Source organism: Maylandia zebra, linkage group LG18, assembly GCF_041146795.1.
Source record: "Maylandia zebra isolate NMK-2024a linkage group LG18, Mzebra_GT3a, whole genome shotgun sequence".
Taxonomy (NCBI): domain Eukaryota; kingdom Metazoa; phylum Chordata; class Actinopteri; order Cichliformes; family Cichlidae; genus Maylandia; species Maylandia zebra.
This window is the reverse complement of record NC_135184.1, coordinates 31,037,275-31,064,803: the sequence shown is the minus strand read 5'-3', so window position 1 is coordinate 31,064,803 and position 27,529 is coordinate 31,037,275. Positions and strand designations below refer to the sequence as shown.

The 27,529-nt window shown below is 39.8% G+C and overlaps 1 protein-coding gene across 6 annotated transcripts in view; it reads left to right on the top strand.

Annotated features, from left to right (window-relative positions):
- tpra (translocated promoter region a, nuclear basket protein) overlaps positions 1 to 27,529 on the top strand; it is a 39,744-nt gene that overhangs the window by 1,326 nt on the left and 10,889 nt on the right. For all 6 annotated transcript variants that reach the window (XM_076876559.1, XM_076876558.1, XM_014412710.4 and 3 more), the window contains exons 3-36: positions 388 to 452; positions 1,827 to 1,917; positions 2,022 to 2,125; positions 2,765 to 2,929; positions 3,098 to 3,190; positions 3,823 to 3,903; positions 4,003 to 4,090; positions 4,307 to 4,444; positions 4,560 to 4,654; positions 5,081 to 5,278; positions 5,369 to 5,476; positions 6,323 to 6,546; positions 7,753 to 7,916; positions 8,018 to 8,142; positions 8,230 to 8,378; positions 8,712 to 8,874; positions 9,823 to 9,957; positions 13,212 to 13,352; positions 13,500 to 13,704; positions 13,787 to 13,983; positions 14,074 to 14,214; positions 17,450 to 17,566; positions 18,225 to 18,428; positions 18,618 to 18,808; positions 19,023 to 19,170; positions 19,871 to 20,008; positions 20,824 to 20,955; positions 21,110 to 21,240; positions 21,461 to 21,671; positions 21,757 to 21,906; positions 22,246 to 22,338; positions 22,491 to 22,595; positions 22,786 to 22,998; positions 23,334 to 23,372. In XM_076876559.1, the coding sequence (XP_076732674.1) occupies positions 388 to 452; positions 1,827 to 1,917; positions 2,022 to 2,125; positions 2,765 to 2,929; positions 3,098 to 3,190; positions 3,823 to 3,903; positions 4,003 to 4,090; positions 4,307 to 4,444; positions 4,560 to 4,654; positions 5,081 to 5,278; positions 5,369 to 5,476; positions 6,323 to 6,546; positions 7,753 to 7,916; positions 8,018 to 8,142; positions 8,230 to 8,378; positions 8,712 to 8,874; positions 9,823 to 9,957; positions 13,212 to 13,352; positions 13,500 to 13,704; positions 13,787 to 13,983; positions 14,074 to 14,214; positions 17,450 to 17,566; positions 18,225 to 18,428; positions 18,618 to 18,808; positions 19,023 to 19,170; positions 19,871 to 20,008; positions 20,824 to 20,955; positions 21,110 to 21,240; positions 21,461 to 21,671; positions 21,757 to 21,906; positions 22,246 to 22,338; positions 22,491 to 22,595; positions 22,786 to 22,998; positions 23,334 to 23,372 (4,742 nt within the window). The remainder of the gene's footprint in view (positions 1 to 387; positions 453 to 1,826; positions 1,918 to 2,021; positions 2,126 to 2,764; positions 2,930 to 3,097; positions 3,191 to 3,822; positions 3,904 to 4,002; positions 4,091 to 4,306; positions 4,445 to 4,559; positions 4,655 to 5,080; positions 5,279 to 5,368; positions 5,477 to 6,322; positions 6,547 to 7,752; positions 7,917 to 8,017; positions 8,143 to 8,229; positions 8,379 to 8,711; positions 8,875 to 9,822; positions 9,958 to 13,211; positions 13,353 to 13,499; positions 13,705 to 13,786; positions 13,984 to 14,073; positions 14,215 to 17,449; positions 17,567 to 18,224; positions 18,429 to 18,617; positions 18,809 to 19,022; positions 19,171 to 19,870; positions 20,009 to 20,823; positions 20,956 to 21,109; positions 21,241 to 21,460; positions 21,672 to 21,756; positions 21,907 to 22,245; positions 22,339 to 22,490; positions 22,596 to 22,785; positions 22,999 to 23,333; positions 23,373 to 27,529) is intronic.

The following is a 27,529-nucleotide window of genomic DNA, read 5'->3' as shown; positions in this document are numbered from 1 at the left end:
CGAGGGGTGGCTTGAAACGTTTGCACAGTATTATAAGGCTGATAACAAGTGATATTGGTTTTAGCCAATGCTGATATTCTGCTGTTATAGATGACCATCCTTGTTGGTGTTCTATATTATAGGCCTAAACAAGGCCTATTTAGTTTATAACACTGGCTAAAATGTTTCTGCAAAGACACTCTCAGTTAGACATTTCAGAGGTTACAGCTGCCAATGGCACCTGATTTGGGTGTGAGGGTTATTAAAAGAAATCTAGTGTAATTCATTGTACAGTCTTTTTATGCTTTACCAGAGACTATTTTTAAATGAATCATGAGGTTTTAGTGTAGTCTAGCACTGTTTTTCTGGATCTCGTGATGCCATGGGTTGTAATGTTTCTCTCTTCAGATGAAGAGTTGAGCGCTCTAAAGGGAATAGAAGGAGAGAGCACCGAAGATAAACCATCGCAACAGGTAAACATGCCGATAAGGGCTTTATATTGACATAACTTAAAAGCTGTGTTGATACAATTATGCTTCATTTATCGGTGCTACACCTAGCTAAATCTTTGAACATGGTTAGTGTTTACTGCCATGTTGTGCGAGTACATAGCATGATGTCACTGGGTGGGTTGGTTGGTTGCTGCTAGTAGACAATGATTGTTAATCTGTTACTGATAAATTGATAAACTGCAGTGAAAAAATAGCCAGAAATGCACAGGAGGAATCGATGGTACAGAACAGGCCAATCACAGTAGTCATGGGCTGTGCTGACTTGACGTATAGTTACATTTCTAGGGAGGTGAGGTCTGAGGGATTTCCCACTGAAGCATATATCCTAGAATTTTATGCTGTAGTGGACTCACCAAAAATATAAACTCTATTCTAAAATCAACATCTTTAAGCTTGGTAATGGTAGCATCATAGTCTTTTGAGATTATTTAACAGAAAAAAGGATTATTGTACTTGTAAATATACATTGATTAGTGTGTAATTACATCTTCTAAGTAATTACTGCATTCTCATAAACTCAGAAGTGATCTATTAAAAACGCATAGGAGCAGGCACTAGTTATTAGGAGCTACCATGTGTGCCCCTCCATCTTGGATATAGTACTCACGATGGACACTGTTGCCTTGGGTTTTATGTATGTGCTAGAGACTGGTCTGGAGAAGAGAACTGTGGTGTCTGATATGGAGGCAAATTATAATTCCTTTTCTGCATTTTCAGACTAAACAGTTTATTCTTACATTGTGTGAGAGTTTTGTCACCAAGTGTCACAGTCCAGCAATGTTAGAGCCTCTTCAAATAAAGCTTCACTAAAACTGGCTAAGAGTAACTAGCACGTGTAAAAACAGCAGCGCTTACCAGGATATTCTCAACAACTCACGTCAGTATCACTGTCATTGGTCACAAGTGAGCTTTCCTGACTTACTGGCTTGTATCGGGTTCCTTTCACAATTTTTGCATACTCCTCCAGAGTGAAGAGTCTGTACTAATTCTGCCAAGAAGAGTGGTGAAATATTCATCCAGAGTTATACCAGAAGCTCTTGTTGATGGCTACCAAAATTGTCTGTTTGAGGTGCATCTTGCTAAGAGACATTTAACCAAGTATTAGTGAGGATGTACGCATGTGTTTGAGTCTGTATGTTTTTGACCCTGTGTGAATTAGTGAAAAACCATTACCTCAGGTAATAAAAAAGAGACCTTTTACTCATCATTAACACAGAAATTCCTTTAGAAGTCTGCTGAAGATACCGGATAATTGTTACACATTTCAATTTTCTACACACTCTTAGTGTAGTAGTATAATTCAAGTACTGTTTGTGCACGTATGTATGGATCCAGCAAACCAAGACCAAGTATGAGATTGAGGCAGAGAAGAGAGAGCTGGAGCGGTTGCTAGAGAAGAGAACACAGGAGGTGGAGAATGTCTCTGGTAAGTTCACTACAGAAGCTATACACCTCGATAAATTGTGCATGTTTGGTTCAGTGGAAACCTGTTAACGCTTCTTTTTGTGGTCTGTGGATTTGTCTTTGCAGAGGATGTGAAACGTCTCAATGAGAAACTGACAGACTCAAACAAAGTGAAGATGGAGCTGCAGTTAAAACTGGACGAGATACAGTCGTCTGCAGCATCTGTACAGGTGCGCTACACACACACACACACACACACACACACACACACACACACACACACACACACACACACACACACACACACACACACACACACACACACACCCCAACAGGTTCACCTTATGTTAAACACACCAAATAAACTACACAATAAGCAGGTAAGAAGCATAATATTACACACAAACAGATGCTTTGCTTTAATCTCTGTTTCAGATGTTTGCTTAAACTGCAGTCTGCCAAGAACAGCAGCTGCACTTGCAAGATGGGCTTGGAGTCGTCTTGCAAGGGCTTGAGGCTAAAATGACTCATCACAATAATCATTATTTTTGACTTAATCGAGAAGGCCTGCAGTCCTGCAGAGAAGGTGCTTACTGGCACTGAGTTCTATTTGTGGAAGCCAGACAAGGGACAGCCTTTTAGAAGACAGTGACCTTTTAGTTGGACAGTCTTAAAGGGATAGAAAATGAAACTGTTTCTTTCAGACAAGAAGTGTTGAGGCCTGTTCAGGTTGAACAAAGATTGCGAATTATTTATTTTTGAGCTTATAGTAAAAACCATAATTGGTCCCCCTTTAAAATGCCATTTTTTTCCTCTGGAAATATTTTGTGGCGTGAAGACAGAAGTGTTACTGGAAATGTATCTTACAGCACCAGGAGAAGCGCATGGAGCAGGAGAAGGAGCTGCTTGAGAAGAAGATCGAGTGGTTGACTGCAGAGCTAAAGACCAAAACTGAGGAACTGCTGAACACCAACAGAGAGAAAGGCGAAGAGATCCTGGAGCTGCAGAGCAGTCTGAAGAGCAGCGAGCAGAAGGTAAGATTGATACAGTACTGTATTTACATTCAGTACTGTATAAACTGAATGTAAATTCCCTGTTGGTTTTAATCTCCTTTATTAGCATTAGTTGTGGAATATGTAGGGTTAATTAGCTATTCTAGCTACAGCGCTAACGTCTTTATTAACAATATTTCCTTTCCACAGGTGGCTGTACTGGAAAGTCAACTCACTGTTCTGAAGGAAACCGGTGAAAGTCAGAATAAAAGAGCTGAAGACCTCAACAACAAACTGAAACAGGTAACACAGAAACACTTGTGTAGGGCTGCAGCATTTGATTATTTTAGTAATTGATTAATTGGACAAGAAATACTTGTGACTTCTTAATGAGCAATAATAAATATTCAAAAGAGAAAAAAATAAAGGTCTTTCAAAATGAACTGTTCATTGGTTTCCATTTTAGAAACTGCATTGTTTTTGTTTTGTCCGTCATCTGTTTCATTTGTCCAAAAAAACACCAAAAAACTCCTGTGTTTTTATGCGTCATATTCAATTTTAGTTTTTAGAGAAAACATTTTCTTAAATGCAAAAATGTATAAATGCTATCAAGTAGAGTCAAAGTCAAATAAAATAGATAAATATGTGATAAGTCATAAAAATGTCATCTATACTCTGTCTTCTTGGAAAGCTTTATGAGTTTTTGTGTTTCCATGGTGACAGTGGTGAGCTGTGTCAAAGCGCTTAAACCCTAATTAGTTGCCTTCGAAACTTTGTGCTCCAGGATTTATTGAAAGATCTCTTCAAGTATGTTTAATGGTTTTATTGATCAAACAATTGATCAGCATTTTTTCAATCTGCCAATTTAATTAATGATACAGTGATTGCATACACATATTTTATGCATTGCATTTATTTTCTAAATGTATTTCCAGGTCAAAGATGAGAAGAGCGCCATGGAAGAGAAGTACCGCAACGAACTCAATGCTCATGTCAAGTTGTCTTCACTCTATAAGGTGAAAAGTCACTAAGATAGTTGTTGCTTAAATAACTAAGACCTTCTGTCATACTGTAGTGCCATGTTCTTCTAAGAGTCATTCTTTTCCTCCCTGTAGGGGGCAGCAACAGACATGGAGACAAAGACCCAAGAACTGAGCAGAGCTGTTGAAGAACTCAGCAAGCTGGTGAAAGAAACACTTGAAGGTACAAATCCATGTTTTTAGTTTTGTTTCTGCACACCTGGTCATTAAATGAAAGTCTGAATATTCGTTTATAATGCAAACAAAAACTAGTGCTATCATCAACCCCAAAGCCTTTGTAGTAAATGTGTATTCTTAATATATTTAACCTGCTCTGTACCTTTCCATATTCAAAGTGTTACTGATGACCTCTGTGTGGTTGATTTTGCTCTCTTTGCAGCCAATAAGGCTCTAGAAAAGAAGGTGTCAGAGGGTGAGGAGCTAAAGACTCGTCTTGAAGAAGAGCTTAAAGAGAAGGTCAAGAAAATGGAGAAGGAGTTGGAAAATGCTACAGTGAAGGCTGCAGGCAAACACTGCTGTGAGAACACACACACACACGTCTTACCTGTGCTTATCAAGCTGAAGTCTGCTTTTATGAGAATGTCTCTGGAAACACATAACAGCTTTATTTACATGTGCATGTTGTGTTCCAGGCATGCCTTCTATGACTGAAGAACAGTTGGATGCCATGTGCCCTTCAGCAGCCTCCATTGCAGCGATTGTTAAACCTGGCATGAAGTTCTTTGATGTGAGTTCACAGGATTTTACCAAGGTGTCAGTGAGAATTAGACACTACGTCTGAATCCAATAAAACACCTTTGGGATGTGGTAGAAGGGCTATTTGGTATTATGAATATCCAGAAAGGGTGCCATAAACCACATCATCATGGAGCAGCTTTTCAAAGGAGTGTTTTGAACAAAATTTTAGGCCATTAGAGAGCATTGTATTGCTTTGCTATGTTACGTCAAAAAAAATGGAGGGCTTAACCAAGAATAACCATTCATTTGTTTATTGCGGTTGTTACTTGAGACACTCTGATATATTGCAAGTTTCTAGATATTTTCAAGTGTGCTGTAAATCGTCCTTCCAGTAGTGTATCTGTACTACTGTAGTGTAGAGAGCAGTGTAGACGTTTGTGGTTAAGAATTCTTCTTTTGCTGTCTCTGTGTTTAGCTGTATAATGCGTATGCTGAGTGTCAGACACAGCTTCAGCTGGAGAAGCAAGAGACGAGGAGAGTGAGCCGTGTGCTGGATGAGATTGTTCAGGAGGTCGAATCCAAAGCTCCTGTCCTGAAACAACAGAGGGAGGAGTATGAGAGCATGCAGAGATCCATGGCCTCCCTGTGCAACAAACTGGAGCAAGCTCGGACAGTAAAGCAGCTGTTTTATAACCCCGATTGATTCACTTTTTGATTTGTTTGGTTACATAAAACTTGCATATTGTTCATTTTTTGCCATTAGGAAATCTACAGTTTGCAAAAAGAGAAAGAGGAGGTAAAGCAGCACTGTGATACCCTGGAGAGAGAGAAACTGAGGATTGAAAGACTCTTGGAGGATACATCTGCTCAGGTATGCTAAGGCTACGTTCACACTGCAGGTCTTAATGCTCAATTCCGATTTTTTTGATCAAATACGATTTTTTTTTTTTTGTCTGGTTGTTCACATTACAAATAAAATGTGACAGCAAACGCGCTCTAGTGTGAACGGTTCACGGCCCTCAAAGCAGCCTGCATGTGCAAGAGAAGACGTCACACACATGCTCTGTTTACGGAAGAAAAAATGGCGGCTACAGAGCTAGTAGGTGTTGTTGCAGCAGTCTATCAATTTGGGCACAGTCATAACCGACAGAATTTTGACAAATTAATTAGAGAAAGAAGGACACTGAGAAAAAAGAGAGCTGTAATAATGGCCTTGTTTGCAGCAGTGGCTGCTACCTCCGTGCAGAGGTATATATGGACATGGAGTCAGAACCAGGAGTGGTGGGATTGGGATGTGAGAGGCTGTCTTCTCCGGCGCTGAAATTGCTGTCTGTCTTGTGTCAGTGACGTAAAAGACGGATTTAATGCAACATGACCATTCAAACAGCAGTTGCTTTCCAAAATATCAGATATGTATCAGATTCAGTACCACATACGAAAGTGACCTACATTGGATTTGAAAATATCGGATTTGTGCCGTTCAAACTGTCATACCATGATCGGATATGGGTCGCATAGGGTCAGAAAAGTCAGATTTGATGCACTTTTGCCTGCAGTGTGAACGTAGCCTAAGATATTCAGAGCAATACACAGAAGAAATTCATTCATTAGTGCTGTTATATCCGATTAGGTTTAATGCCCATCATGTGAGTGGGGAAATAATAAATTATTAATGTCAAACACAGAGTAGAGCTTGCACTGATTCATTTCTCTCCAGGTGTGTGGTCTTCTGGTGGAGTTGGAGGAAGCCAGGGGCAACCACGTGACCAAGGATGACGGCAGCTCTGCTGACATTTCTAGGACTTCAGAGGTGATCAGCCCTCACCAGCTGTCTTTCCGCAGTGTGGAGGAGCTCCAGAGGCACAACCAAAGCCTTCTGGGAAGGCTGAGGGAGCTGGAGGAGGAGAAGGACAAACAGCAGAGCCAAGTAACATCAGCACGGTAAATGTGATGGGGCTATTATATTTAGCCCTGCTACTTATTTTTATAATTGGTGTACAATTGTGTCCACAATGCAGTAACACAAATGTCTTAACACTGAACTTTCAGTAACTAGTAGACGTGATTTTAATTGGATGTACAGAAGCAAATCAATCTAACCATTGGGAGTTTTGTGTCTTCACGCCACTGAGATGACAAAAGATTGGACTGTAATGTCTGGTGTGGTAGTCATAGTAGGACTAGTCAGCATTTGTTTTTAGGTAATTTGATCAAAGATTGATTAAGGAATCTCAAAAGATGCGTTAGAGCAGCGATCCCCAACCTTCGGGCCTCGGACCGGTACCGGTCCGTGAGTCGTTTGGTACCGGGCCGCGAGAGTTGAGGCTCAGGTATGGAATGTATGGTTTTCAGGGTTTTTATCGGTTTTCAGCGTTATTTTGTTATTGTTTTTATTGTTAACTTGGTTTTCCTGGGTCTTTTCACGTGTGTTATGAATAAATCTTCTTTTTTCGGTACCGGTACTAGTTTTATTTTGTTGTATTTATCCGCGACACCTTAAAGGCCGGTCCGTGAAAATATTGTCGGGCATAAACCGGTCCGCGGCGCAAAAAAGGTTGGAGACCGCTGCGTTAGAGGCTTGCTGCCACTCTGTGGGTGAGTGATTGAAGTGATTGCAATTAAATTCAGCATTATTATTTATTTGTTATTATTAATGCTAAAACACATTCTGCAACAGCATGGCTAAACTGGTGAGCATGTAGCCCAGACTCATTCCATGAAAATATTTTTTGACACTTTTTAGGCAACGAACTACTGAGCTGCTGAAAATTTTAAACATTGTTTTGTTTTCTAAACTGCAAATTTCCAAGTTCCTAAGAGTGAACTCAGACTCAACCTTTTAAATCTTGCATTTGCACTATTTTAATTAAATATGGGGTTTAATTCATTTGCAAATTATCAAATTGAATTATAGCTATTTTACCTGTCATGGAACGGGGATTCTAAATACTTTATTGTAGTATTTTTAACAATATTGCAAATTAATAACATTTTAGCTAATAATGGTACATTATTTATCTTGGTATTCACATTACTGTTTTCAACCAGTTAATTATGAAGTCAACTGATATCTTTATTTATCGTAGTTAATCAGGGAAAATATCTGTCTATTTTAAACGTGAAGTATGTGCCCTTGGTTTCTTGTAGGATATCAGAGTTGGAGTCCAGTGTGGATCGACTGCATAAGGAGGTGGAGCAACTGAGAGAGCAGAGGAACCAGCAGAAACAGCTGGCAGATTCAAATGCAAGGCAGAGAGACATGTACAAGGCTTTGCTGACACAGAGCACTGGCTTCAGTCTGCCCCCTCAAGGTGACAAAAAAATACTAAGACCTGTATGTAGCATCTTTGTTGGTGAATACACACACAGTCAAGCTTTTATTTTTATTTATTTATTTTGTTTGCAACTTCAGGTCAAGACTCTTCTCCCCAACCTGCACAGGGCCGCTCTTCAATACCAGCTACTCGCTCTACTCCTCAGAGAGCTGCTGCTGCAGAGTCGGCACCGAATGCTCAGACAAAAGCAGCTTTAAAACAGGTACACACGAGCACATCTCTATATGAAAGTGAATGTTGAGTTAGGAATCGAATTCTTGAAGCTCTTCTGATGTCCGTCTGTTCCCAGCTCAATGACGCCTTCGCGCTGTATAAGAAGGAGAAGGCAGAGAACGACAGGATACTGAATGAAACCAATGATCGGCTGCAAAGGCAGCTGACGGAACTCCGCTCCAGCCATGCCAAGCTGACTTCTCAGCTGGAGTTCAGCAACAAGCGGTGGGTTTAGGACACAAAACACTAATGTGACAGTTTATGCTTTTTTTACCGCTCGCCTGTAAACGGCTGAAGGAGTATTGTCGTTAAATGCAGTGACTCAGTTTTCAAATTGATACAATAGTTGCATCTATTAAAAATCTTGTACGAGTTTGAATGTCAGTGACCTCAAGGTCAGAAGAAGTTTTTCTCAATCTTGTGAATGCAATAACTTAAAAACAAAGTGATGTAGCATTGATACCATTGGTGTGTCTACCAGGAGGCTTAGGGGTAGTACTGGGAGTTGCCAGGATTTATTTTTAAAGGCTGAGATCTGTGTGTGTTTCTAAATACCAGATACGAAATACTCCAGGAGGCTGTATCAGCATACCGCCGAGAGATCGTTATCCTTCAGGAGAGGAACCAAAAGATGTCTGTAACAGCCCAGCGACACGAGCACATTATCCACACAATGAGCCAGGACCTGAGGCAGGCTAATGAAAAAATTGCTCTGGAAGAGGTGAGCAAGACAAGCAGTGGGGATCAGGACGGCTAGAAAGATAAAGGGACTTATGGAGAACATTAAACATTAAAACCAATATTTTCCTAAGATAATATTAACATAGTAGCTTAATTTAGGCACATGTTTTGTTTTGTTTTTTGTACTTGTAATACCGTAACTTAATTTACAGCTGGGCCACTTGACCACTGCAAGGAGTTTTATTTATAACTTATTTTGCTAGACTAATGGGTCTGTCTGCTTTTTAACCTAAAAGACCGGTTGACAGATTTTTGTCTTGTAAAATTTCCGCGCCTTCTTTTCTCTCTTTGCAATGGAAATGGCCCAAAAGTACATCTGCCTCTCTGTACATTAGGTTTCAGCGGCCTGAGTTGATCAAAACAAGAGAGGATTTTCAATACTCCAGAGTTCTTTCTGGTTTGGTCTATTAAACACCTGTGATATGTCTGAGAAGTTTATATTAACTCACCTTGGAAGTACATTAAACGTCACTATGAATGATTGGGAAGAAAGGTTATAGTAGACTGTATCAATGTGCGTTTTAGGCTTCAATTCCACATTTACTTCAAGCATCTTTTAGCATTGGCGGATTCGCAGTTTAATGGCTGAGCCACACATGACACCTACATGTTAAAAATAAAACCAGACTGCCCCATAAAGGCATAACCAGTTAGCAATTTATGTTCACGTAGCTTTTGCAGTTGCTTCATAAACATAAACGGAGTAAAAAGGGAAATGAATGTGCTCCCTAGTAAGTTAAAATTCTAATCATGTGTACTTTTGGGTCTGAACGAGACAAAACAAAAATAATCTTTCTTGGTGAGAGCAAGAACAAAATATTACATATATGATCCTCTGAATTTGGATCAAGTTCATGGTCATATTTGTTGTTTCATGGGCACTTTTGTCACCTTTGTCATTTTGTCAGTAACCTGCCTCTGTCTGTAGGTGCGTGTGGAGAACCTGACAAAAGAGAGAGACATGTTGAGACAAGCAGAGAGTCGACTCAGTCGAGAGAAGGAAGCCATGCTGGCTGAACAACGTAACCAAAACTTGTTGCTCACCAACCTCAAGACCATACAGGTACCATATTACAGCAGCAGGGTTTGGAGACAGGATGCTTTTGGAAATTTCTATATGTATGAGGTAGGGCAGGGCAATATGGACAAAAATATTTAGCACGATATATATATTGGAAAATTTGCGATAACGATATAACTGATATCGATATAATTCCACAACTTTATTAGTGTAAAAAAAAAAACCCCCATCAATTTATTTTCACTCAGCTGTTTTTTATGTGCATTAAAGCTATACAGGGAGTGCAGAATTATTAGGCAAGTTGTATTTCTGAGGAATAATTTTATTATTGAACAACAACCATGTTCTCAATGAACCCAAAAAACTCATTAATATCAAAGCTGAATGTTTTTGGAAGTAGTTTTTAGTTTGTTTTTAGTTTTAGCTATTTTAGGGGGATATCTGTGTGTGCAGGTGACTATTACTGTGCAGAATTATTAGGCAACTCAACAAAAAACAAATATATACCCATTTCAATTATTTATTTTTACCAGTGAAACCAATATAACATCTCCACATTCACAAATATACATTTCTGACATTCAAAAACAAAACAAAAACAAATCAGCAACCAATATAGCCACCTTTCTTTGCAAGGACACTCAAAAGCCTGCCATCCATGGATTCTGTCAGTGTTTTGATCTGTTCACCATCAACATTGCGTGCAGCAGCAACCACAGCCTCCCAGACACTGTTCAGAGAGGTGTACTGTTTTCCCTCCTTGTAAATCTCACATTTGATGATGGACCACAGGTTCTCAATGGGGTTCAGATCAGGTGAACAAGGTGGCCATGTCATTAGTTTTTCTTCTTTTATACCCTTTCTTGCCAGCCACGCTGTGGAGTACTTGGACGCGTGTGATGGAGCATTGTCCTGCATTAAAATCATGTTTTTCTTGAAGGATGCAGACTTCTTCCTGTACCACTGCTTGAAGAAGGTGTCTTCCAGAAACTGGCAGTAGGACTGGGAGTTGAGCTTGACTCCATCCTCAACCCGAAAAGGCCCCACAAGCTCATCTTTGATGATACCAGCCCAAACCAGTACTCCACCTCCACCTTGCTGGCGTCTGAGTCGGACTGGAGCTCTCTGCCCTTTACCAATCCAGCCACGGGCCCATCCATCTGGCCCATCAAGACTCACTCTCATTTCATCAGTCCATAAAACCTTAGAAACACCAGTCTTGAGATATTTCTTGGCCCAGTCTTGACGTTTCAGCTTGTGTGTCTTGTTCAGTGGTGCTCGTCTTTCAGCCTTTCTTACCTTGGCCATGTCTCTGAGTATTGCACACCTTGTGCTTTTGGGCACTCCAGTGATGTTGCAGCTCTGAAATATGGCCAAACTGGTTGCAAGTGGCATCTTGGCAGCTGCACGCTTGACTTTTCTCAGTTCATGGGCAGTTATTTTGTGCCTTGGTTTTTCCACACGCTTCTTGCGACCCTGTTGACTATTTTGAATGAAACGCTTGATTGTTCGATGATCACGCTTCAGAAGCTTTGCAATTTTGAGACTGCTGCATCCCTCTGCAAGATATCTCACTATTTTTGACTTTTCTGAGCCTGTCAAGTCCTTCTTTTGACCCATTTTGCCAAAGGAAAGGACGTTGCCTAATACTTATGCACACCTGATATAGGGTGTTGATGTCATTAGACCACACCCCTTCTCATTACAGAGATGCACATCACCTAATATGCTTAATTGGTAGTAGGCTTTCGAGCCTATACAGCTTGGAGTAAGACAACATGCATGAAGAGGTTGATGTGGACAAAATACTCATTTGCCTAATAATTCTGCACTCCCTGTATAAAAATGTAACAGTGCAAATGCAAATTCCTTGCTGATAGTTTAACCAAAAGGCATTTTCAGTGGAAATGGGCTGACATATCCTGAGCATAACCATGTATAATATCCACAAAAGTTAAAAAGAGGTGCTTTGCAATATGAAACTGCAGTGTGCCAAATAAATAAGTCAAGTCCGTATTTTTTGGACCGTAAGGTGCACGGGATTATAAGGCACATTAAGCGAAACAAATCAGTCAGATAAGTCTATCTTCTTGCTTCCTCCACTTCTGTACCATTGACTCATTAATGCTGAATTCTCTGTTCCCATGTTCTACTGCGCGATTGATAGCCTTGAGTTTAAAATGTGCTTCATACGCATATCTCTTAACAGGTGCCATTTTGGGGTCCTTATACACACACACAATACGGTAATATTATGTTGAAGCGCAGTACGTATTACTCCGCTAGGCTCCTGACTACGGTAGCTGTTATGCTCTGACAATCCATCAAGTAGCGTGGCTTCGTAGCTTACCAAAGTCATACTAAGACATTTTTTGACAGATTTTTGAGCATAAAATGAGTTCGAGGTCAGTAAGCACAACCAGAATTCATACATAAGGCACACCAGATTTTAAGGTGCACTGTTCATTTTTGAGAAAATTAAAGGCTTTTAAGAGTGCCTTATTATTATTATTATAATAATAATAATAATAATAATAATGGATTGCATTTATATAGCGCTTTTTGAGACCCTCAAAGAGCTTTACAATTCCACTATTCATTCACTCTCACATTCACACACTGGTGAAGGCAGCTACAGTTGTAGCCACAGCTGCCCTGGGGCAGACTGACAGAAGCGAGGCTGCCATATCGCGCCATCAGCCCCTCTGGCCATCACCAGTAGGCGGTAGGTGAAGTGTCTTGCCCAAGGACACAATGACTAAGACAAACAGAGCTGGGGATCAAACCGGCAACCTTCTGGTTACAAGATGAGCTTCCCAACCCCCTGAACCACGGTCGCCCCATTATAGTGCAGAAAATACGTTAATAACGACGGTCCACTTGCATGTTCTATAAAAAATGTGGTGGGTATCTGACGGACAAAAACCAAACCAGTTTCACATCACTGAAGTTGCAGGTTTTGAAAACAATTCTTGTTCATCTGTTTCATTCAACAATCCACTTTTGCCCTTCTTGTTTTCTGTCGCCGCCATGCTTTTTCTGCCATGTGCGTATGAAAACAAAGGCACCGCGCATGCACATTTTATGTCATTTTCTTATCATTGCCTAACATTATAAAGTATAAAGTGAAGTATAATATGGCCCAGCCGTAGTATGAGGTGTATGTAAATATACCAAAGCTTTAGACTACTCTGAACACCTGTTTTGGTAGTCATCTCTTTCTCCTTCAGTATAGGTATAAAGCATGTCTAAAGTTTAAAAGTGTTAAATTCACTTTCTTGGGATGTCATGTCCAGTTGACAATGGAGCGTGCAGAAACAGAGACACGCCAGCATCTGAACAACAAGATAGAACAACTGGAGTCAGAACTGGCTTCGATGAAGACCAGACTAGAACAGGAAGTGGCACAGAGACATGCCCTTGGGCGTACTATGGACGTATGTATAATATTTGTGTTTATTTCTTTCATTGTAAACGTTGTTGGAGAGCGCATGGCTCGAGTAGACTGATAGACTGATTGTGTGTGTGTGTGTGTTATAAGAGTTTCATTCCTTGTTCCTTTGTAACCTCCATTTGCTCTACAGGCTCAGTTGTTAGAAGCTAAGAAGCAGCTGGAGACCCAAAACACACTGCAGCAGAAGACCAGGGAGCTGCTGCGTAGCTCTGAACAGCAGGTGGCAGCACTGAAAGCCCAGCTGGCCTCTGCTACCTCCTCTGAGGCTACCACCACCTCCAGCACCACCACCACGCCAGTTACCAGGGCCGTAGGCCTCCGAGCACCGTTGAGAGGTAAGTTATTATGGCCGTACAAAGGGTTAATGTACCTGTATACTCAAAGTCAGCTGTAAAACAATAGTAATGTCTCCCACAGTGCGCTCTCCAGTCCCAGCAGCCTCCCAGCTACCCAGCCAATCAGAGCAGGAGCTCTCAGAGGTGAAAGGTCTCCTGCACAGTGTTGAGGAGAAAAAGAGTGAATTAGAGGAGCAGCTGAAGAGTGCTAATGCCTCTGTAGAGCAGTATAGATCCGTGGTGCTGACTCTGGAAGACAGTCTAGAGAAAGAGAAGGAGGTACCGCTCCTAAATACTACTAAATACTGTACTTCCTTGCTCTGTGCACCTTTTAACATACTCTCATACTGACCTTTCTTCATGCTTTAGCTACGTTCTCCTCTGGAGGTTCGTCTGAAAGAGTCGGAAGAGGTGCAGAAGCAGCTGGAGAAGAAGATTTTAGAGTTGGAGAAAATGAAGCAGCAAGAGCAAGAGGAAAGAAGAAAGGCTGTGGGTGCAGTGGAGAAACAAGTGAGTTATAATTTAACATGTGTTCTGATTAGAGATGGACCGATCCGATATTACGTATCGGTATCGGTCCGATACTGACCTAAATTACTGGATCGGATATCGGAGAAAAATAAAAAATGTAATCCGATCCATTAAATATCACGAAAGCACCTCACAAAACTTGCAACACGCCGTAACTCACCTCAGAACGTTAGCAGTCGGAGCAGTATGCATCACGTGATAGAGCGGCTGTGGCATGCGGGACCTGTCGGTGGTCTGGATAGCATTTGGAGCTTCGCTAGCAACCCGGTGTGTGTGTGTGTCAATTACTGTATATAGTAACTATTAAGTCTAATATATATACCCTAGTAAGCTATAGTACATTTTCCTTTGGGAAGGTACCATCTGTGCAGTCTGCAATTTTGTTGAAGAAAGATGTTGAATCTATTTAATATTTCTTGAAAAATAATTGATTTCTGTGCATTTTTTTCACACTGCATCAAATTAAGGTTGATTACGTCGATTAAGCATCATGAGGTGGAGCGTGAGGGGTGGTTCCCTATTTTTTATTTATTTATTTTTGTTGTTGCTGGGAGTTGGAACCCTATTAGTTAGGTTGCTTAATATTTATGCTAAGTACTCTTTAAAATACCAGAATAGGGAGGATGGTGTAGGTTTAAGTTTATTAGATTGATCAGTATTGCTGAACTATGAAATATTTTTTTTTTGCATACAGGTATAACAGAATAGCTTTAGTGTAGTTGTTGTTTTAAACTTGAGTATGAACTTATACAAAATGCAGCAAGATATTTAAAAAACAGTTTTGTTGATTAAAAAACACTATATCGGATTCATATCGGTATCGGCAGATATCCAAATTTATGATATCGGTATCGGTATCGGACATAAAAAAGTGGTATCGTGCCATCTCTAGTTCTGATACAAGCACACGTTTACTTAGTGCTGTGGTCATAAGTTTGCATATATACACTTATCAGGGATAAATGTTATAGTAATTTAGACTTTTACTGATCTCTTAGAATAGAGTGGAACAATTGAACAGCATACATCTGTAATGACTTTAAAAACAAGTGCCTGTGTGGGCAGCTGCAAAGTTGAGCTTGAAAGTGTTAATTTTAGACTAGGGGGTTCTTTCTTGGATGTCACCCACTCAGTCCACGGCTACATTAAACTTGCTTCAATGTGGACCGTGACAGTGGTGTTTCAGCAGTTTCCGGGCTTGAGCCTTGGAGGTTCTTGTGTTAGTTTGCCATGGTCTGGAAAAAGACACACTGAATAACTTGAATTTGAACAAAATTTGGAATCTACATTTGTTTAGAAATTGCTCCACTAAACCTTCCCGACTTGTGTAAATCTATAATTTCTTAGATCTTTGCTGAATTTCTGGCACTTTCCCATTGTTGTATATTGGTCAATCTAATTTTCATCCATCCATCCATCCATCTTCATCCGCTTATCCGAGGTCGGGTCGCGGGGGTAGCAGCCTAAGCAAAGAGGTCCAGACCTCCCTCTCCCCAGCCACCTCCTCCAGCTTGTCCGGGGGAATACCAAGGCGTTCCCAGGCCAGCCGAGAGATATAATCTCTCCAGCGTGTCCTGGGTCTGCCCCGGGGCCTCCTCCCGGTGGGACATGCCTGGAACACCTCGCCCAGGAGGCGCCCAGGGGGCATCCTTGCCAGATGCCCGAACCACCTCAGCTGGCTCCTTTCTAATTTTCATTTCAGACAAATACATTTTTATGCTGGCAAAGAAAAACTAGCAGTTAGAGTCAATCATGATGACCAATGAGAAGTAAATAGGCTTTGACTGTGTCAAGTTAAAATACATTGTAGAACCTTTGTAAAACATTTAAGTCAGTGTTTGTATATTTGAGCCTGTGTGTATAATTTTTGTCCCTGTGTTGATTTCTTTTACGTCATTACGGCTGTATGCCAAATTTACCATCACATTCACACCCATGATGTCAACTTCTGACCACAGCTGTAAATGTTGACTCGATGTCGACTTCAAGATTCTACCATACGTACAATACAAAGGCAACAAGAAACGTGAAAAAATAAGCCAGGCAGTCACAAACTATTTGCACATTTGTATATAAGGTGCTTTTCAAAAATGCTTTAACAGAGCATCAGCTATTTCTACTCTCATGGCAATGATCATTAACTGGCAGCCACATGATTAATTGTGTATGCCATTGTCAGTAGGAAAGTAAGCCCTGAAGATGGCTTAATTCAGGTTTTTCTACTAATCCCTATACCGTGTGTTTTATCGTCTGCATCCCAAATCAGTACCCAACTGAGGACCCACTTGGTGTAGGAATGGGTAATATGGCCCAAACACGATATTTCAGAGTATTACCACGATAGCGATAAATTTTCCAAAATACAGAAAAAATTGGTTGTTATTCATTTGACAAAATAAACGTAACACATTGACTTGAAATATTCTATGAAAACTACCTTAAAAAGTGCAATAACTTTAAGAAGTATAAAACTAATTTCTCCCCCTGCTCTTTGCCTCAGACTGAGGTAAGGCTGTCATACTACTTGACTATAAATCTGTGGTTAGTACATAGTAATTCACAGATAACAATGAGTCTGGGAGTGCCGTCTTGAAATCATATCATATCTTTTGGCAAACAAATGGTGACAGTTTGGGTAATATCGTCTATGTCCAGGTGAATAGAATCAACCTTTTGGGATTTACTTACCTGGATCATTGAGAATGCATCAAGTCATGCAACTGGCGAGAGACTTGGTGATGCCATGCTGAACTAGCTTACTTTGTTTTAGTTTGTAGCATTAGCTGCAGAGCTTTCCTCCCAGGCTTTCAGACATTCCTGATACAGGCTTGGGTGCTGATGCTTAAGAAGGTGAAATAAGTTAGAGATATTTCCCCCCTTCGACATTACAGGCTTTTTGCACTGGTCTGTTGTGTATATGCTGGTTTGTATCTAAAATAATTCCACACCACTAAAGTAGCTGCTCTTTTGGGAATTGAATCTCCAGCAGTAACGCTTCCAGCCATGTTTGCCTTCACCATCACAACTTTAATAACTTTGTGCTGCATGACCCACGTGAGCATAATTATTATGAATGATATGACAAATTAGTCACCAACAATTATTTGTTTTTAAAATGCAAATTATAGAATAAGCTCAATTGTTCAGGCACATATAGATCCACGGACAACTTGATAATGCAATGACCGTAATCTCCTATACTCTCTTTGTACAGGTGTGTGAGCTGCAACGCAGTCTGAAGGCCAGTCGGGTAGAGCAACAGGAGGCTCTGGAGAGGGCAGCTGCTGCTGTAACTCTGGAGCAGAAGGCTGTGCAGGACAGTCTGCTGCAGGTACACACACGTGCATTGATTAATATACTTGGTTTCTACTGTACTCCTACCAGTTTTTACCCTTCAGCCGTAAAAAGGTGGTGGGGTATTGTCATCACCCCACCACCAACTCATAAACAAGGCAACGTACATCTTGGATTAGCTTGAATCTCAGTGACCTTGACCTAATTTTCAAAAATTCTTGTGAATTTCATAACTCAAAAAAGAAGTTATCTAGATTTTCAAATTGATAACATAGGTGCATCTACTGAAATTCTTGAAGGAGTTTGAGGTCAAGGTCACTGAGATTCAAGTACAGAGTAAGTTTTCCAAAACTCTTGTGGACTTTATAACTTGACAACAAGGTGATGTAGGATTTTGAAAATGATATCATAGAATAGAATAGAATAGAATTCAACTTTATTGTCATTGCACATGCACAGGTACAGGGCAACGAAATGCAGTTTGCATCCATCCAGAAGTGCTTTAGTGATATAGATATATTACAATATATATTAGCAATAATATAGATATGTGAGTATAAGTATAAGTGTGTCTACTAGGAGGCTGAGGGGTAACGCTGGTGGTTGCCAGTATTTTCTTTTTAATTTTTGCCTACAGTAAGAAAACCACACTTGACATGCAACTGAAGGTCCCTCCCCTTCTCTTCTCCTGTCAGACTAAGCTAGCTGGAGAGGCACAGGCTAAGTATGAGCGGGAGCTAATGCTTCATGCTGCTGATGTGGAGGCTCTACAGGAACTGAAGAAAAAATTCCAACAAGGAGCAGCACAAAAGATGGAGTTAGAGGAGGAATTGAAGAAGACCACCTCCCTCCTGCAGGAGAAAACTGCAGCCTGGAGTACAGCAGAGAAAAAGCTGAAGGTAGAACAACAACCCAATAATCTTAATCGGGCAAGCTAACATCCCTCTTTTCACACAGGTCTGAATAACTGTTTGAGATATATAAAGTTGAACAAACCACATTATGAATCTTAGTTTAAGAAAATTAAAATGTAATTAGAAGACTGTTTGTGAATGATCGTAACAGTCCTTACTATGACTGTCATTCAGGAGGATCTGTCAAATCAGAGCCGTCACTGTGAGGAGTTGGGAAAGCAGAATTCCCTCCTGCATGAACAAATGGATGAAATAGCTGCTAAGAGCCGCCAGCTGCAACAACAACAACAGCAGCAACCGCAGCAGCTTGACTTGTCATTCAGTGAGGAAGGAAAGACCACTGAGCAAATACTAGAAATACTCAGGTACTGTAACACGAGCTGGTTGATCAGTGTTTGTGTTATTGTGTATTGAAAGTATTGAAATAGCTGACACTGCAGTTTATTTTATAATAGAGTATGTAAACATCGTTACCTCTGAAGCACCTTATGATGAAATGAAATTCTAATAATTCTTTCATTATAAATCTTTTACTTGTTCAAAGTAGAACTGAGTGTAAAATGTGCATTTGCGGTGCAGGTTTGTGCGGCGGGAAAAGGATATCGCTATAGCGCAATGTGAGGCGTCTGACGGAGAGGCTCTTCGTTACAAACAGCAAGTGGAACACCAAGAGAGAGAATTAAAGGAACTACAAGAAACCCTAAATGCTGAGAGGGAGAAGATGCAGGTATGAGTTGGGGAAGTGTTTGATCTGTTTTACCTTTGATCAAATAACATATCTTGATCCATGCTCAATCATCCAGGTAAGTAAATCCCAAGAAGTCACTTGGATGAGTGATGAGATGTTTCTCCCATTGAAAACGCTACGTCCAGATGAACAGAATCAACCTTTTGGGATCAAATAACGTAGTCAATTAAAAGCTGGTGTATATAGTGTGGTGACTGTAGATTAGTTAGATTAGTGAAGCTGTGACACCAATATAGTGGGAGGTCCTGGTTTTTGTTGCCATAAGAGTCACCTCTTGCCTCACTTGAAACACCATAATGCTGTAACTTTAGCCGAGTAAATGTAAATAATATCAGTTTGCTCAAAAAACAAAACAACAAGTTATTTTTGGAGGAAAAAGAGGCCTTGATTAATATTTGAGAATCTACTACAGAATGAAGAGCTTCATTATACTTTGTAAAACTTTACTTCCACAAATTTGTTACTATGCAACTTCTTGAACACTGTGAGGTTGATAGTCAGTTCAGAAACTTGTATTGTAAGTACAGAGCGTCCGTACCGGATTTAGCAAGAAAGAGTGTTTTTTTGTTTTTAAAAATAAGCAGCAAGTAGGATGCTAGTGTGACTTTTAAATGTGCAAAGGACATAATAGAGAATACTGTTTGTTACTTCTCTGTATATGTTTCTTCCTCTATGTCAGGCTACAGCAAAAACTCTAGTGCAGCAGGAAGAGCAGCTAAAGAAGATGGAGACTATCAGTGCTCTTCGAGAAACCAACAAGATGCTCAAAATGGACCGAGATAAACTGGAGCAAGAACTGCAGCAAGCTCAGGCTAAAGTGAGTTTGCACTGCACTGCATGTCACCATTTGTCTTCATGTTTGTCTTGGCCAGTTCCATCTTCTTTTTTTCTAACTGTAACCTTTCTCTCCAAGAGCTATAACTGACAAAATAACTTATCTTCAATGCATAATATTTTCAAAAAAAAAAAAGATTGAATGTTACAATCTGCAATAATAAACAGCTGAAGAGAAATGGCTCTGCTACTGGAAACAAGTTCAAATAACGTACCCCCCTTTACCTGACATACTTCACCTTAAGCAGTTGCAGCAAATTTCTATAACAAAATGTTGTGGAGTCAGTTACAATACAGATCGTCACTACAGCATACCTGGAAGCCTACTGCAACTACTCTTGTGTACAGTATATACCACGTTGGTTACTTTTTGTGCTGCTGCAATATTATCAGGCAGTTCTATTTATATCCGTCAATAAGAGGCAAGAAGCCGCTGCTATGTTCTCCTAAACAATAGATGCCACCGCTCGAGCAATATCACAACATAAGCACTTGTATAGGAAGGGAGGAAGTCAAAACCAGAAGAAATGACTTTTTTCCCCCCACAAAGTTACAAGTTTTCAAACTGTAGCAATATCGCACTGTAATTGTATATATCTCTAAGCTTCTGTACTGGAATGTCATTAAAATGGCAGTAAAAAACCAACACGATCGTATACTTGTGTCTTCAACCGAGCTTTGCAAAGTGCCAAGTTACAGAAATCAAAAGGTGCACATCAGCTGAAGTGATACAAATACAGAGAGTCTGGTGTCAAACATGCAGCAAGCTTTAAAACGCCCAACATTGTGTCTCACCAGATCACAAAACTCCAGTCAGACATCAGCCCTCTGCATCACTCTCTGTCTGTGCTGTCAGAGAAGAATGGCTCCCTGCAGGCTGACAAGAGGCTGTTGGAGGAAGACTTTAAACGATTAAAAGCAAAAAATCAGGTAATGCCACTCTGTGGAGGAGGTTGAGTACATGTGTAAATGCTTTTTTTCTCTCTCTCTCATTTCTGTAACATAGTGGCTCCATAGTGTAGTAGTTTATACATTCAGTCAGCAAGCAAAAGATTTAGAAGATTTGTGATTTTGATTTTTACAGCAACTGATCAGCCAACAGAAAGACGGTGATGTTGAGGAGAGACAGAAACTCACCACGGAGAGAGAGGCTCAACAGAAGCGCATCACACAGCTGGCTGAGGAGACAGCCAAGCTGAAGGCTGAGCTGGCCAGGTAGAGCAACACACACAGGCTTACACCTGTTAAATACACTAACGCCACAAAGGTGAACTGAACGGTACTTTCCCAACTCTAGTTTCTTTTGTGTGGTTTGTACCAGACTTTTGCAGTTTTGCTGCCTAAGTGATCGGAACCTAATTTCCAGCAACTCAGTAGAAAATTGATCAATGCATCCAAAAAAATAACCTTACACAGATGATTATGTGTGAATCAGATCCAGTGCGAGTGGAAATTCAGCTCAGTCGCAGCTACATGGCCTCAGAGAGTCTGTTGCCCGCCTGACGTCCGAAAGAGACTCTCTGAAGAAAGACCTGGAAACAAAAAACAATGACATTGTGGAGAAGAACAAGACCATAACCCAGGTGAAGAAGATTGGACGACGCTATAAAACCCAGTACGAGGAGCTCAAAGCCCAGCATGACAAGGTGCGGCGATAGGTTTGTGGAAACGGTTTGGACCCATTGACCGTGGAGAACAACTGCAATGGGGATTTATGTTTGTCTTTTCCAGCTGGTCAGTGAAACAGCTACTAAAGCAGGAAGCGAGGTGGCTCCAAACCAGGAGGTACAGCAGGAGTTGAATAAAGCTCAGGAGCAGCTCAGCAAGACCCAGGAGGAGCTGAGTGCCCTGAAAGGAGAAGTGCAGAAAAAACAGGAGGAGGTGAGCAAAGTTAAACATGACCAGCGCAAGTCTTTATTTTTTTTCCCAACTTAATTTTTTATCATATTTACCAAAAAATAAAAAAAGGCTCATGGAGGGATTTAAGATATTTGGAACAAAAAAGTTCTGCTCTATGCATCTAGATCAATTCCTATCCAGTTAATCAGCAGTCCACCCAAATAACTTTGATACTTAATGATTGAAGTCAATTCAGAGCAAAAAATATCTCCTAGTTTTATTTATCACACATAATTATGTGTGATATTTATGTGTATTGAGATACACAGAGATGCAATAGTGGTTCTGTTTCTTTTAGTTTAATTGTCAGTTTTTCACCAGGCCCAGAAGTCCCTGCAGGAGCTGGAAAGAGCCCAGAAGGAAAACCAGCAGCTCAAGGAAAAGGTCCAGGAGGTCCAAAACCAGCTGACACAGGTACGGTTTGACAAAGTTAGGTGAAACTGCCTGCAAGTCTTTATTCACAGATGGGAAAAATGAACACCATATTCAGATAGCTGCTAGCTCAGATAGCAGATAGCGTGTAGATTCATCATGCCATTGGCTCTGTCATGTCTTTGATCCTACAGCTCCAGTCCCAGCTGTCCCAGACCCAGACTCAACTGCAGCAGAATCAGAACCAACTAACCCAAAATCAGAAAGAGCTTCAACAAGCTAAGAGTCACACCCAGCAGGTGAGAATTCTTGCAGGAACAGGGATTTTACCTATTTGCTAGATTTGTGGTTGACCTTTTATTTATTTGGACTATTGGTCTAAAGACTGTTAATGCACATGAGCTCCATCACCAGATCTAAAAGAATCCCAGCCAGTATCTGAGAATAGGCCTACAGTAACCACATTACCTGCTTCATTTTTTCTTAAAGGTGCAGAACCAGTTAAAAACAGCTCAGTCTCAAGCTCAAGCCCGTCAGAACCAGATTCAGCAGCTCCAAAGGGAGCTTCAGCAGGCTAAAGAAACCCTTCAGCAGAACCTCACCAGTCAGAAAGAGCTTCAGCAGACCCACCAAACCAGCCAACAGAGCCACGACCAGGAAATCTCTAGCCTCAAGACTGCTCTGAGCCAAGCAGAGAGTAAGGTGAGCAACAATTATTAACAATGTGAGGTCATGTGATGATGTGATGACCCCCCAACTCTGTGATGTCAAAGAGTTATCTTTTTTTTTTTCTGGTGCTGATATGCACCAAAACTATTTTTGACAAAACAAATTCTTTGCACATTTCACATCTTCATGTAATATTTGTGTAAATATTGTCCTAGTATGATAAAAGGCTCAGTTTACATCACAACAGTTTACTTCTGCAGTCTGACAGCTTGGTGATGAGCCTTCTTCTTTTAACAGTATGTAGTATTTTTGTCATATTTGCAGTAAACTAACAAGTAGTTTCTGTATCTGTGCTTACCTCCTAACAGGTGACTGAGCTTCAAGGCCAGTTGGAGAGCTTGCAGAAGGTTAGGAAAGAGATCAACATCATTCAATCAATTTTCAGTGGATTAGTAATGCCAGTCATATCCCCTTGTATTTTTACCTCTGTTATGTGATCGTCTTCAATCAAAAACAACGTGGTTTTCCGTTTGTGCTAAACAGATCAAGTTGCAGGAAGACTGAATCTGACAAATTGTTAAAGTAGTGAGTGAAGGTTGTGTTGGTGTGGCCAAAAAGGGTAGAGCAACAAACATAAAAACCAGACTTTGACTTTGACTGTAGTTGAAACCAATAGTAACTAGAAAAATTTGCATTTCCTGCGAAAATGCTGTGTGGATGCCTTAACGCTGAAGATGTCTGCTGAAAAAAGCTGAAAAAGTTGAAAAAAAAAGAAAAAAAAACATTGCCCTGAGCAGGATTTGAACCTGGCCCTTCTGGTCTAAAGGCGGCAATTCACCTCACTGCACCAAACTCATTCACACAAAGAAGAGGTGGAGAGAGTGACAATTGTGGTGAAATTAGCAGAAGCTGCTTAGAATTGTGCTGATAAGAGGTGAAAAAGCTAAACATTTGGCAGAAAAGAGGTGAATCAGAAGAATTTCTGCTGAAAAGAGGCAAAGAAGCAAAAAGATGAGCTGAAAAGAGGTGTAGAAGCAGAAGTACTTGCTGAAGATGGCTGTATGTGTAATGACACACTGGAGAGCAGTGACACACAAGAAAGCAGAGCGCATGCAAGCAGGGAACATGTGTAGCAACTGTCACAGGTAGGATTCAAACCTCTGCCACCGGGTCTCACGGCAGATGCCCTACCCTCTGAGCCAAATGAGTTCTGGTCACAAGCAAAGATATGATGAGAGGGACAATGTGCACTGTGGAGCAGAAGCTCAAATTAGCAGAAAAGAGGTGAAGAGGAAGAACTTTGTTGTGAAATGAGGTAAAGAAACTGAAATTTGTGCTTAAAACAAGTGAAAAAGCTGAACTCTGAAATCCTGCTAAAACAGCAGAAGAGGCTGACATTTTTCAGCTACTCATTGAGCCAAACTGGTTCTCACGTAACTGAAAAAAGGTGGAAAAGCTTACAATTCTAATGAAAACAGCAGAAGAGGCTGAGATTTGTGCTGATAAGAGGTGAAAATGCTGAACCAATCAGAGGTACTGCTTCTGTCTGCTTCATCAGGCTGTGTACTTGTATGTATTTCTGCCATAGACTGTTAACAAGAATGTGAGGTCCATATTAGAAAAGCTGCTAAAATCATAAAACTTTGCAGAATTGTAATAAATTATCAATATGAATTACCGGTCTGTGATAGTGTATAAATTTGTACTCAAAAACTAGGTGGGATAGAAGCATAATTCTTGCACTGGGTGAATCAGCGGACTTTGGTGTACTTTGACTACGATTTACATAGCTCTTTGTATCTCCATCGCGGAGACATGACGAGAGAAGAAATGGCTTAATTTTCGGAGTTTGAAAAATGAGAGGAGGACAGATTTCCACCCCTCAAACATGTTTTTGCAGAAACACTGTAATTCCGCTTAAATAGTATGAAATAGCAGTAATACTATGATTTGGCAGAAATACTACTTTTTAGCACAAATACTATTGTACAGAATGGTGTACGTCAGTTTAATGCTGGGTGGTGCTGCAATAGTAACTATCCTCGGTCAGAAGGAGAGGCTGACATCCAGGGATTAGATTACCACAGGTGGAGTTTATTGGCGGTCAGATGGATGGTACAGGGAGGCATGGCATACAGTAGGAGGATGTGGAGAGGTGATATGGTGTGGTTTCTATGATTAAGAACACTGGCAACAAATTCCTCCACTACAAATCAGTCTGATACCACTTCTTACAGGGTTCACGTTTACTAAGGCACTACCCAAAAGGCGCCACAAGAGGGCACTCCAACACAAGAGATGACCTATTTACACTGTAAACACCCCCTACTTAGCCACTACATACTACAGTGATATTACAGTATACAAATTCACACAAATACTATGATTTGGCAGAAATACTATGACTTAGTAGTAATACTATAACATAACAGTTCAATGTTCTTGCACAAATACCACAATATGGCAGAAATACTATGTTTTAGCATAAATACTGTGATTTGGTATAAATACTACGATTTGGCACACATACTATATTCCGCAGATACACTATAACATAACAGATATTCTACGACTTAGTAGTAATACTATAACATAACAGAATTATTAATTGGGCACAAATACCACAATTTGGCAAAAATACTATGATTGGGTACAAATACTATGATTTGGCAATAATACTGCATTTTAACACAACTACTGAGATTTGATTGAAATACTATGATTTTGAAGAAATACTATTACTCCATACAAATACGATGCTTTGGGACAAATACTATGTTTGGGTTCCAATACTATGATGTGCAACAAATACTATGATTTGGCACAAGTACTATGATTTAGTACAAATACTATGATTTGGCAGAAATACTATGCCTTAGTAGTAATACTATAACATAAGAGATATACTATGGTTTTGCAGACAAACCAAGTTTTCTGCACAAATACCATGATTTGGAACAAATGCTATGATTTAGCAGAAATACTAAGATTGGGTACAAATACTATGATTTGGCAATAATACTGCGTTTTAACAACAACTACTGAGATTTGATTGAAATACTATGACTCCATACAAATACGATGCTTTGGCACAAATACTATGATTTGGCAGAAATACTATGACTTAGTAGTAATACTATAACATAACATATTTCCTAAAAAAAAGTATAAAATTGCAGTAATTCTATGACTTGGCAGAGATACTACGTTTTAGTACAAATACTATAACAACGCAGAAATACTATGACTTAGTAGTAATACTATAACATAACAGTTCAATGTTCTTGCACAAATGCCACAATATGGCAGAAATACTATGTTTTAGCACAAATACTGTGATTTGGTATAAATACTACGATTTGGCACAAATACTATATTCCGCAGATACACTATAACATAACAGATATTCTACAACTTAGTAGTAATACTATAACATAACAGAATTATTAATTGGGCACAAATACCACAATTTGGCAAAAATACTATGATTTGGCACAAATACAATGACTTGGCAAAAATACTATGATTGGGTACAAATACTATGATTTGGCAATAATACTGCATTTTAACACAACTACTGAGATTTGATTGAAATACTATGATTTTGAAGAAATACTATTACTCCATACAAATACGATGCTTTGGGACAAATACTATGTTTTGGTTCCAATACTATGATGTGCAACAAATACTATGATTTGGCACAAGTACTATGATTTAGTACAAATACTATGATTTGGCAGAAATACTATGCCTTAGTAGTAATACTATAACATAAGGGATATACTATGGTTTTGCAGACATACTATGTTTTTGCACAAATACCATGATTTGGCACAAATGCTATGATTTACTAGAAATACTATGAATGGGTACAAATACTATGATTTTGCAATAATACTGCGTTTTAACAACAACTACTGAGATTTGATTGAAATACTATGATTTAGAAGAAATACTATGACTCCATACAAATACGATGCTTTGGCACAAATACTATGATTTGGCACAAGTACTATCATTTAGTACAAATAATGTGATTGGGCAGAAGTACTATGTTTCAGTACAAATACTATGATTTGGCAGGAATACTCTGATTTAGCAGAAATACTATGTTTTAACATAAATACTATCTTTTGGCAGAAATTCCTGCTAAAAAGGACTATTTCTGCTTTTTAGCAGAAATATTGTAATTTGGCATAAATACTATAATTTGGTATAAATACTGTGATTTGGCACATATAATATATTCAGCACATATACTATAACATAACAGAAATATTATGATTTGGCCCCAAAACCATGATTTTGCACAAATACCATGATTTGGCAAATATACTATGATTTTTCAAAAAAATACTATGATTTAGCAGAAGTACTAAGATGTAGTAGAAGTACTTTGCTTTAGCAGAAATACTATGATTGAGGAGTAATACCTAAACATAGGAGAAATATTGATACACAGACACACATACACAGACAGTAAAGGGAACAGGAGCTGTTGAGAGTCTGGGCTTGGTATATGTAGGTCAGTTAAATTAGCTGCACCTGCTGTAGTCAGCCC